Genomic DNA, 12873 nt, shown 5'->3' on the forward strand with positions numbered 1-12873 from the left:
TCCTCCTATCCACCCAACCCCCACTCACCCGCCCGCCTGTTCACGCGCTTCCTGTTCCTCTCCCTGCTGCGCGCACCCCTTGCCTTCCCTGTACCTTTTTGGCACTCTCTCTGACGTTAATTCCGGGACCCGCACTTAGGAAATGACGTCAGAGAGAGTGCCAAAAGGTATGGGGAAGGCAAGGGGGCGTGTACACAGCAGGGGAGGGGGCACCCCTCACCTTTACTATGCCACTACCTCTGGAGTTTGTCTTGGCATCTTACAGCCATACATAGTCTAAGAATAAGGCAGAAGTAATCCCCAGTCCCTCCTGCTCTGTTCAAGCTGTACCACAATAAGAAGAGCACAAAAGTAGTTGTACTGGGTCAGACCAAGGGTCCATCTAATCCAATATCCTATTTCTAACAGTAGCCAGTTCAGGTCACAAGAACCTGGCAGAGTCCCAAAAAGTAGCAAGATTCCATGCTGCTTAACCTCATGGATAAACGGTGGTTTTTACTCTGGTCTGCCTTAATAAAGGTTTAGGGACTTTTCCTCTGGGAATTTGGTCCAAAACACCTATAAACCCTGCTACATTAACCGCTTTTACGACTTGCTCCAGTGAATAATATTATAATAATGATAATAATAAAATAGCTTTATTTATATCCCGTAATACCTTTTCAGTTCAATACGGTATATAACAAGAAATGTTGTAAGGACAGCGAGGTTACATCAGATCAGAAAGAACTGGGATGGAGTGGGAAACAGTTGAGTGACCGGGCTGGTAGGGTGGGAACAGGGGGTGAATAAGAAGAGGTAAGAGAAGAGTGTAATTGAAGGATCAGAAAAATTTGCCGAATAAGTGGGTTCTGAATGAATGGTATGTGGGTGCATTCAGGATTAGGTTGCTTAAGGTGTTGTTCCAGGTCCCTGCTTGAAAGGACAGTGTCCTGTTGAGGAATCTTTTGAATCTGCATCCTTTGGGAGAAGGAAATGTGAACAGTAAAGTACTGCAAGAGAGGCGGAATTTGTCCTGTAGGGTGAGGTGTTTCAGGAGGTGGGTGGGTGCGGTGCCGAGGAGGGTCTTGAAGCAAAGGCAACCAAATTTGAAGATTATTCTGGCCTCGATAGGTAGCCAGTGGAGTTTTTTGTAGTATGCGGTGATGTGGTCGGATTTTTTCAAGCCAAAGATTATTTGAATGGATGTGTTCTGGATGAGTCTCAGTTTCTTGATGGGGTTTTTTGTGAGATCCTAGGTAGATTATGTTACAATAGTCCAGTGAGCTCAGGACTACAGATTGGACCAACAGTCTGAATGATGTGAAGTCAAAGTATGGTTTTAGTGTGCGTAGTTTCCATAATAAGTGGAAGCATTTTTTGATTAGGATGTTGGTATGGGCTTTGAATGTCAGTTGGTGATCTAGAGTGACAGGTAGGATTAATTGGGAAGTTCGTTCCATTTAGGTTGATAGCCGATCTGTAGGTTTGTTTGTTGGGGAGGCTATGAATATCTTGGTCTTTTCCGGGTTTAGCTTTAGTGTTCTAGAGCTTAATTATATGTTGAGTGAAAAATTATTTTCTCCTATTTGTTTTAAATATGCTTAAGAAGAACATAAGAAGTTGCCCCCGCTGAGTCAGACCAGAGGTCCATCTTGCTCAGCGGTCCGCTCCCGCGGCGGCCCATCAGGCCTAGTGCCTGAACAGTGGTCCCTGATTAATTTTGTAACTTACCTCTAATCCCATCCCTATAATCTACCTTTACTCTTATCTGTACCCCTCAATCTTTTTGTCTTCCAAGTACCTATCCAAAGCTTCTTTGAACCCCTGTAGCGTGCTCCTGTTTATCACATCCTCTGTTAGCACGTTCCATGTATCCACCAACCTCTGTGTGAAAAAGAACTTCCTGGCGTTTGTTCTAAACCTCTTCTCTTTCAATTTCTCTGAGTGCCCCCTTGTACTTATTGATCCCCTTAATTTGAAAAATCTGTCCCTGTCTATTTTTTCTATGCCCTTCATGATCTTGAAGGTTTCTATCATGTCTCCTCTAAGTCTCCGCTTTTCCAGGGAGAAAAGCCCTAGCTTTTTCAGTCTGTTAGTATATGAGAGGTCCTCCATGCCCTTTATTAGCTTAGTTGCTCTTCTCTGGACCCTCTCAAGTACCTCCATGTCCTTCTTGAGGTACGGCGACCAGAACTGAACACAGTACTCCAGGTGCAGGCGCACCATAGCACGATACAGTGGCAGGATGACTTCCTTTGTCCTGGTTGTGATACCCTTCTTAATGATACCCAACATTCTGTTTGCTTTCCTTGAGGCCGTGGCACACTGCGCCGACGCCTTCAATGTTGTGTCTACCATCACTCCCAGGTCTCTTTCAAGGTCGCTGATCCCCCCATTTTGTAAGTGAACATCGGGTTTTTTTTCCCTATATGCATGACCTTGCATTTCCCTATGTTGAAACTCATTTGCCACTTTTTGGCCCATTTTTCCAGTGTTGTCAGATCTTTTTGGAGATCTTCGCAGTCCTCCATGTTATTGACCTTGCGATATAGTTTGGTGTCATCCGCAAATTTAATAACCTCACATTTTGTTCCTGCTTCCAGGTCGTTAATGAATATATTGATTAGGAGCGGTCCCAGCACTGACCCCTGTGGAACTCCGCTCGTGATCCATTGCCAGTCTGAGTAATGTCCCTTTACTCCAACCCTCTGTTTCCTGTCCGCCAGCCAGTTTTTGATCCATCGGTGGACCTCCCCTTGCACCCCATGGTTCCATAGCTTCCTTAGTAGTCTTTCGTGTGGCACCTTGTCGAAGGCTTTTTGGAAGTCAAGGTAAATGATATCTATGGATTCCCCTTTATCCACCTGGCTGGTTACCCCCTCAAAGAAGTATAATAAGTTTGTGAGGCATGACCTGCCCTTGCAGAAGCCATGCTGGCTCGACTTTAGCTGCCCATAGTTGTCAATGTGTTCCCAGATGCTGTCTTTAATCAGTGCTTCCATCATCTTTCCCGGGACCGAGGTCAAGCTCACTGGCCTGTAGTTTCCTGGGTCTCCCCTTGAGCCTTTCTTGAAGATGGGCGTGACATTTGCTATTTTCCAGTCTTCCGGAATCTCTCCAGTTTTTAGAGATAGGTTGCATATTTGTCGAAGTGGCTCAGCTATTTCGTTCCTTAGTTCCTTGAGTACCCTTGGGTGAATGCCATCCGGACCTGGCGATTTGTCGCTCTTTAGCCTGTCTATCTGCCTGAGGACATCCACCTTGCTCACCTCTAGCTGGACCAGATTTTCATCCTGCTCTCCTTTTACGATCTCCTCGGGCTCCGGAATGTTGGTTGTGTCCTCCCTCGTGAAAACTGACGTGAAGAACTTATTTAGCCTGTCAGCTATCTCCTTTTCCTCTTTTACCACTCCCTTTTTGTCCCCATCATCCAAGGGTCCCACTTCCTCCCTTGCTGGTTGCATCCCCTTAACGTACCTGAAGAATGATTTGAAGTTTGTTGCTTCCCCTGCCAGTCTCTCTTCATATTCTTTTTTTGCTTTCCTAACCATTTGATGACACTCCTTTTGGTGTTTTTTGTGTTCCTTTTGGTTCTCCTCTGTTTTGTCCTTTTTCCATTTTTTGAATGATGCTTTCTTGTCACTTATCACCTTTTTCACTGCATTTGTTATCCACACTGGGTTTTTTGTTCTATTTTTTTTGCACCCTTTCCTGTACTTGGGGATGCACAGGTTCTGTGCTTCGTGCACTGTGCCCTTGAGTATGGTCCAGGCATTTTCTACGGACTCCATCTTCCTTGCGCTGTCGTTGAGTTTCTTTCCCACCATTTTCCTCATGGCATCATAATTCCCTTTTTTGAAGTTAAGTGCAGTCGTTGTAGTTCTTTTCACCTTTGATGATCCAATTTTTAGCCTAACATAGTAACATAGTAGATGACGGCAGATAAAGACCCGAATGGTCCATCCAGTCTGCCCAACCCGATTCAATTTAAAAATTTTTTTTTTTTTTTCTTCTTAGCTATTTCTGGGCGAGAATCCAAAGCTCTACCCGGCACTGTGCCCGGGTTCCAACCGCCGAAATCTCTGTCAAGACTCACTCCAGCCCATCTACACCCTCCCAGCCATTGAAGCCCTCCCCTGCCCATCCTCCTCCAAACGGCCATACACAGACACAGACCGCACAAGTCTGCCCAGCAACTGGCCCAGTTCAATCTTTAATATTATTTTCTGATTCTAAATCTTCTGTGTTCATCCCACGCTTCTTTGAACTCAGTCACAGTTTTACTCTCCACCACCTCTCCCGGGAGCGCATTCCAGGCATCCACCACCCTCTCCGTAAAGTAGAATTTCCTAACATTGCCCCTGAATCTACCACCCCTCAACCTCAAATTATGTCCTCTGGTTTTACCATTTTCCTTTCTCTGGAAAAGATTTTGTTCTACGTTAATACCCTTTAAGTATTTGAACGTCTGAATCATATCTCCCCTGTCTCTCCTTTCCTCTAGGGTATACATATTCAGGGCTTCCAGTCTCTCCTCATATGTCTTCTGGTGCAAGCCTCCTATCATTTTCGTCGCCCTCCTCTGGACCGCCTCAAGTCTTCTTACGTCTTTCGCCAGATACGGTCTCCAAAACTGAACACAATACTCCAAGTGGGGCCTCACCAATGACCTGTACAGGGGCATCAACACCTTCTTTCTTCTACTGACTACGCCTCTCTTTATACAGCCCAGAATCCTTCTGGCAGCAGCCACTGCCTTGTCACACTGTTTTTTCGCCTTTAGATCTTCGGACACTATCACCCCGAGGTCCCTCTCCCCGTCCGTGCATATCAGCTTCTCTCCTCCCAGCATATACGGTTCCTTCCTATTATTTATCCCCAAATGCATTACTCTGCATTTCTTTGCATTGAATTTTAGTTGCCAGGCATTAGACCATTCCTCTAACTTTTGCAGATCCTTTTTCATATTTTCCACTCCCTCTTCGGTGTCTACTCTGTTACAAATCTTGGTATCATCTGCAAAAAGGCACACTTTTCCTTCTAACCCTTCAGCAATGTCACTTACATACATATTGAACAGGATTGGCCCCAGCACCGAACCCTGAGGGACTCCACTAGTCACCTTTCCTTCCTTCGAGCGACTTCCATTAACCACCACCCTCTGGCGTCTGTCCGACAGCCAGTTTCTGACCCAGTTCACCACTTTGGGTCCTAACTTTAGCCCTTCAAGTTTGTTCAACAGCCTCCTATGAGGAACTGTATCAAAGGCTTTGCTGAAATCCAAATAAATTACATCTAGCATATGTCCTCGATCCAGCTCTCTGGTCACCCAATCAAAAAATTCAATCAGGTTCGTTTGGCACGATTTACCTTTTGTAAAGCCATGTTGCCTCGGATCCTGTAACCCATTAGATTCAAGGAAATACACTATCCTTTCTTTCAGCAACACTTCCATTATTTTTCCAACAACTGAAGTGAGGCTCACCGGCCTGTAGTTTCCTGCTTCATCCCTGTGACCACTTTTATGAATAGGGACCACATCCGCTCTCCTCCAATCCCCAGGAATCACTCCCGTCTCCAGAGATTTGTTGAACAAGTCTTTAATAGGACTCGCCAGAACCTCTCTGAGTTCCCTTAGTATCCTGGGATGGATCCCGTCTGGTCCCATCGCTTTGTCCACCTTCAGTTTTTCAAGTTGCTCATAAACACCCTCCTCCGTGAACGGCGCAGAATCTACTCCATTTTCTCGTGTAACTTTGCCGGACAATCTCGGTCCTTCTCCAGGATTTTCTTCTGTGAACACAGAACAGAAGTATTTGTTTAGCACATTTGCTTTCTCCTCATCACTCTCCACATATTTGTTCCCAGCATCTTTTAGCCTAGCAATTCCATTTTTTATCTTCCTCCTTTCACTAATATATCTGAAAAAATTTTTATCTCCCTTTTTTACATTTTTAGCCATTTGTTCTTCCGCCTGTGCCTTCGCCAAACGTATCTCTCTCTTGGCTTCTTTCAGTTTCACCCTGTAGTCCTTTCTGCTCTCCTCTTCTTGGTTTTTTTTATATTTCATGAACGCCAACTCTTTCGCCTTTATTTTCTCAGCCACTAGGTTGGAGAACCATATCGGCTTCCTTTTTCTTTTGTTTTTATTGATTTTCTTCACATAAAGGTCCGTAGCCATTTTTATCGCTCCTTTCAGCTTAGACCACTGTCTTTCCACTTCTCTTATGTCCTCCCATCCTAACAGCTCTTTCTTCAGGTACTTTCCCATTGCATTAAAGTCCGTACGTTTGAAATCTAGGACTTTAAGTATCGTGCGGCCGCTCTCCACTTTAGCCGTTATATCAAACCAAACCGTTTGATGATCGCTACTACCCAGGTGAGCACCCACTCGAACATTAGAGATACTCTCTCCATTTGTGAGGACCAGATCCAATATCGCTTTTTCCCTTGTGGGTTCCGTCACCATTTGTCTGAGCAGAGCCTCTTGAAAGGCATCCACAATCTCCCTACTTCTTTCCGATTCCGCAGACGGAACATTCCAGTCCGCATCCGGCAGGTTGAAATCTCCCAACAGCAGAACCTCCTCTTTCCTTCCAAACTTTTGTACTGGATCGTGTTGTGATCGCTGTTTCCTAGTGGGGCTAGTACCGCCACCTCCTTAGCGGGTCCCCCCAGTCCGTTGAGGATTGGCATCACCCCGTGTTGGTTCCGTGACCAGCTGTTCCATGAAACAATCCCTCGTGACCTCCAGGAATTTGGTCTCCCTTATGCAGTTTGAGTGCCCAATACTCCAGTTTATTCCCGGGTAATTGAAGTCTCCCATCACCACCACACGTCCGCTTTTGCATACCTGCCTCAGTTCAGCCTCCAGATCCTGGTCGATTTCTTCCGTTTGTCCAGGTGGGCGATAGTACAGACCCAATTTTATGTCTGCTCCAGTTCCTCCTGGTAACTTAACCCATAGTGATTCCAAGTCGTCCGCCTTTACTGTTGTTTCCATTCTGGTTGAAGGTATGGAATCTTTTATATATAGCGCTATTCCTCTACCCTTTTTGTGTGACCTATCTCTCCTGTAGAGTTTGAATCCTGGTAAAGCCACATCCCATTCATTGTCATCAGTCCACCACGTTTCTGTGACTCCAATTATGTCTAGGCCCTTTTTGCTGGCTAGGATTTCCAGCTCTCCCATTTTAGCCCTTAGGCTCCTAGCATTAGTGTATAGGCAAAGTAAGTCCCGTTTGTTCGCCTTTCTTGCTGTTTTTCCTCGTGGTTTGGCGCTCCTGGCCCCCTCGTGAGTTGCCAGACCCCAAGCCTCGTCTCAGTCATTCTCCTCCTGTGGTGTGTCTGTTTCGTCCTCAGCCTGTTCCCCTGTTTTTGGTTGTCCCTCTGGATTCCGTTGTTCTCTATTAGTGCTGCTTGCCAGTTTTATTTGTGCACAAGACCCCTGCAATTCTCCCTTAGGTCCTTTTTCAAAAAGTTCCCACTCAGACCTGAGCCCTCTTTTACAGTGTCCTTGCTCAATATCTTTGGCCCGGGTCCCCTGCATTGCGTCCTTAGGTTCTTTTTCCAAAAGTTCCCTCTCAGTCCCGATCCCTTTTTTACAATGTCCTTGCTCTATGTCCATGGCCCTGGGCCCCTGTGTTGTATCCTTAGGTCCTTTTCCCAAAAGTTCCCACTCAGTCCCCAGCCCTTCATGGAGTGTCCCCTAGTTCTTTTATTTAGGGAGGAGAGTGTGGCATAGTGGTTAGAGCTACAGCCTCAGCACCCTGAGGTTGTGGGTTCAAATCCCGTGCTTCTCCCTGTGACACTGGGCAAGTCACTTAATCCTCCACTGCCTCAGGTACATTAGATAGATTGTGAGCCCAACAGGACAGATAGGGAAAATGCTTGAAGTACCTGTATGTAAACCACTTCAAGTGTGGTTATAAAACAACAAAAAGGCAGTATATAAGTCCCAATCCCTTTCCCTTTATTTTTTTTAAGGAATAAACCATTGATTTACATCTACTGATTGCATTACATTCAGGATCATTATAGATCGTTATGATATTTCCACTCTCTTCTCCAAACTGAAAAGCCTATCCCTGAAAGATGCTGAGAAGAAAAGGAATGGGGATAGCCCAGGATTTTGTTTTTTGTTTGTTATATGGCTTGAACCTAAAAAAAAAAGAGAGAGAAAAAAACCCAAATACGAACAAAACATCGTTCTTTTCTGTAGTAAAAACAAAATGAAACATAGGAAGTTTTATTGAAAAGTTCTGTTTCATGTCCAATAAAAACACATTACTCATGTGTCCTCTGTGTTAGGTTCTGAGAAATAAAAATAAATAAATAAATAACAAAAAAAAACCACCTCTCAATTATCTTTTTAATTTTTGGTAATACTTTAAAAAAATCTTTTTACCCTCCCTTTGTACTTACCTTTCATGTTATCTTTACTATGCTTATTGTATTTCTCCCACTTCCCTTTTGTATTAGTTCATAATGTTCGTGTGTTTGTTGTAGTTAATAACTAAGACCTTGTTTTTAATTGTAAATCGCTTTGAATTCATGATATTGCGATACATCAAAATTTTAATAAACTTGAAACTTGATCTTCTGCAACTGTCTAGAAATGCCCCTTCAACCTCTGGAAATGCATGTTTCGGATTAGACTTATTTCAGTGGGACTGTGCAGCTAAAACTTGTTTGGGGATTGTTTTTATTTTTGTTTCTTTTTAAACAATAGGAGACTGCCTTCTTGATGCTCCAGCCAAAACCATCCCACTGCCTGCAGATCTCCCCGGCCAGAATGGCATGTATGATTTAGACCACCAGTGTCAGCAAGTCTTTGGGAGAGAATTCCAGCACTGTCCAAACACAACGGAGGAGGACATTTGCTCACAGCTCTGGTGCAAGATAGAAGGTGAACTTCTCTGTCACACCAAAAATGGTAGTTTGCCCTGGGCAGATGGCACATCCTGTGGAACACATAAGCTCTGTTGGGACGGTGTGTGCTTGGCACAGGAAGAGGTGATAAAACCTAAGGTAATAAAATTAACAATTGTTAAGAAGTATTTCATATCCCATAAAATAATCATTACCAACTGCTTCTACTGATGAGTATTTCTTGGAGGGGATTTATTTAAAAAATTTATATACCCCCTGGAGTCTCAGCGATTTCCAAGTAAATCAAAACAACTTAAAAAGTGCAACCTAAAGACTCCTTAATATCATCCTTCACTATCATTACAGTTAAATGTAGAACAAAATCCTAGGGAGCAATTTAGATATGCATCAACATAAAGCTTTGTTATAAGCAATCTCTTAAAGCTAAGACAATCCAGACATAATCTTAGTTGACCCCGTAGTTTATTCCATAAAGAAACACATGTATGGCCACATTTGTTATGTTCGCAGCCAAATGAGATATTAATTGCATACTACCATCTGATTTCAAAGCTCGCGATGGTCTATAGACCTAAGAACATAAGAACATAAGAAGCGCCATCTCCGGATCAGACCTTCGGTCCATCAAGTCCGGCGATCCGCACACGCGGAGGCCCTGCCAGGTATACACCTGGTTTATTTTATAGCCAACCATACTTTATATGCCTCTCTCAAGGAGATATGCATCTAGTTTGCTTTTGAAGCCTAGGACTGTCGATTCTGCAATAATCTCCCCTGGGAGAGTATTCCAGATGCCAACCACTCTCTGTGTGAAGCAGAACTTTCTGACATTAGTCCTGAACTTGTCCCCCCTTAGCTTCATTTCATGTCCTCTTGTCCGTGTCAAATTGGACAATGTAAATAATCTTCTCTGCTCTATTTTGTCGATTCCTTTCAGTATTTTGAAGGTCTCGATCATATCCCCACGCAGTCTCCTTTTCTCAAGGGAGAACAATCCCAGTGTTTTAAGTCGATCCTCATATACCAGTTTCTCCATACCCTTCACTAGTTTGGTTGCTCGTCTCTGCACCCTCTCCAGCAGTTTTATATCCTTCTTTAGGTAGGGAGACCAATGTTGGACGCAGTATTCCAAGTGGGGTCTGACCATTGCCCTATAAAGCGGCATTATAACTTTCTCCGATCTACTCGAGATTCCTTTCTTTATCATGCCCAACATTCTATTTGCCTTCTTTGTCGCTGCCGCGCATTGTGCTGACGGCTTCAGGGTCCTATCTATCAGTACACCCAGATCCCTTTCTTGTACACTTTTTCCCAGACTTGCACCTGACATTCTGTACTCATATTCCTTATTCTTACTGCCTAAATGCATTACCTTGCATTTCTCCACATTGAACTTCATCTGCCATTTCTCCGCCCATTTTTCTAACCGACACAAATCGCTCTGGAGTTCCTCACTATCCTCCTGCGATCTGATTGCCCGGCAGAGTTTTGTGTCATCTGCAAACTTGATGATCTCACTGGATGTTCCGTTTTCCAAGTCATTGATATAAATATTAAAAAGGATCGGTCCAAGTACTGAGCCCTGGGGTACACCACTAGTCACTATCTCCCAGTCGGAGAACTTCCCATTAATGCCCACTCTCTGCTTCCTGTTATCCAGCCATTTGCCTATCCATCTTTGTATATCTCCCTCTATGCCATGGCTTTGTAGTTTCCTGAGAAGTCTTTCGTGTGGAACTTTGTCGAACGCTTTCTGGAAGTCCAAGTATATTATGTCCACCGGCTTTCCACTATCAATTTGCTCGTTCACGGTCTCAAAGAATTGGAGTAAATTCGTCAAACACGATTTCCCTTTCCTGAATCCATGTTGACTGGGTTTCATCAAGTCGTGTGTGTCCAAGTGCTGAACTATGCTATCCTTGATCAGTGATTCAATCATCTTGCCTGGGACAGACGTAAGACTCACAGGTCTATAATTGCCCGGTTCTCCTCTCGATCCTTTTTTGAAAATTGGCGTGACGTTCGCTTTCTTCCAGTCGTCTGGTATCTGACCAGTTCTGATTGACAGGTTTGCAAGTTTTTGCAATAACTCTCCGATTTCAACCTTCAATTCCTTCAAGACTCTTGGGTGAATTTCATCCGGTCCAGGGGATTTGTCACTTTTAAGTTTGTCGATCTGGTAGATTCTGAAACCAGTTAGGCACAGAATAATAGACAGACTGATGTACCAAAGATAAAATCTTAAAATGAATACGTTGTTCCATTGGCAGCCAGTGAAGTCTCTTAAGTATAGGGGTTATACGTGCTGTCCTTGGAACCCCGCTAATCAGCCTTGCTGCTGAATTCATCAGTACTTGCAATGTTTTCATCTTGGTTTTTGTCAAACCCAGAAATAGCAAATTGTAGTAATCTAACTTGCTCAAGCAAAGGGAGTATTGGTATCATGGAAACTGAAACTAGGTTTCTGAGATTTACAGCTCTGTGCAACAAATTAGGTTGCATTTTCAAATTGTGCAGCCAAAATTATTGGGTTAAGCTACCTGATTTAAAGCAGCACCATCACGAGGTTGGCATTATTAGTTACATAGGATTCATTGTACTTCCCTTGCCCCTCTCACCTCCCCTGTTCAATTAGCACAAATGTATAGCCTACAAGGATAAATGTGGTTTTTTTTAAACCTTGGATTTTAACTTCTGTTTCAAAGCATTCTGTGGTTGAACAAACTGCATCCAGTGAACAAACTGCATCCAGTGACATGGAGGTAGCCATACCTGCAAATTAACCAGAAAATGCATGGTTGGTTAAGACACCAGTCTTTGCAGTGTATCACTTTTCAGTGTTCATAGTTGTGTGAAGCTCTGCCAGTTCCAATTTAGGGCAAATGTTGTAAAAAAGGATTAAATTTGAGGGGGTGCTGAAATGTTCTTAGCCCAACCAAGAAGAGAATGACATGGATATGGTTCAATCAATGATCTGAAACAATGTCAAAACATAGAATTTTGTTTTTGCAAATTGGCAATAAACAAAATAAGATAACACTCGTCAGCTATGAGGTGGTGCTGAAAAATTCTCAGCCCTACCAACTTCCTAAATTCTGGATGTTATTTTGCTGAAAAGGGTGCCAGTTTGCAGAATCGTATTGCTATGTTTTGACATTGTTTCGCATCATTGATTGAACCGTGTCAACAAAAAGTGTATTCTTATATTGAGCCGTAATGAAGTTTCTATTCCTGCAGAAGAAAATTCCAAAGGAAATCCATGAATGTATGATGCAAACATTGAGTGACAAATGTCCATCATACTCCAGTGAAGAAGTGGTGTGCAAACTTTCAGCATGGAGATTTTGAGACCTAAGATGCAGCAAGGTCAAATGGTGTCAACTCCTGAAATTGTTGACCATGTCCATGACCTGATTTTGACACATTGGCAAATATTGGCTAAAACAATTGCTGAGACACTACAGCTATCCAGGGAACATGTTGGGTGTATACAGTGGCGTACCTAGGGTATGTGGCACCCGGGGCCCATCATTTTTTGACACCCCCCCCCCCCCCATCTATATGAAAAATATGATTTTTAGTACCAATCTACATATCGCACCACAAGAGTGTACCTAGGAAAAGGCTGCATCTTAAACATTGCAGTGAGCACTAGAACACCAACACATACATTGTAAAACTAAACAAGCCAGATCCCGCACAGTCAATTGGTCCTGTAGTCAATGCCAACTGAAAACTATGTCTTTTTCAGAACACACAGAACAGAGATACACCCTCGCCCAAAATGGAATAATCACAAACTAAAAATAGAAATATGTAGACAAAAGTTAAACTGATCCGCCAAGAAACCAGACCCTGGATACAATGCAACACCACAAAAAACAGTAACACATGTCCTCTAATACAGTGCAAAATATAAAGACAGTAGATGTAAATTTGAAAAACCTGATACATAACAATCACCACTTTATAAATTAACAAATAAAAATAAAACAAATA

The 12873-nt window shown here is 43.3% G+C and overlaps 1 protein-coding gene across 1 annotated transcript in view; it reads left to right on the forward strand.

Annotated features, from left to right (window-relative positions):
* ADAMTS8 (ADAM metallopeptidase with thrombospondin type 1 motif 8) overlaps nt 1–12873 on the forward strand; it is a 114427-nt gene that overhangs the window by 67111 nt on the left and 34443 nt on the right. The window contains exon 5 of the mRNA XM_033917514.1: nt 8714–9012. Within this exon, the coding sequence (XP_033773405.1) occupies nt 8714–9012 (299 nt within the window). The remainder of the gene's footprint in view (nt 1–8713; nt 9013–12873) is intronic.

The sequence above is a fragment of the Geotrypetes seraphini genome, chromosome 13, assembly GCF_902459505.1.
Source record: "Geotrypetes seraphini chromosome 13, aGeoSer1.1, whole genome shotgun sequence".
NCBI classification, from domain to species: domain Eukaryota; kingdom Metazoa; phylum Chordata; class Amphibia; order Gymnophiona; family Dermophiidae; genus Geotrypetes; species Geotrypetes seraphini.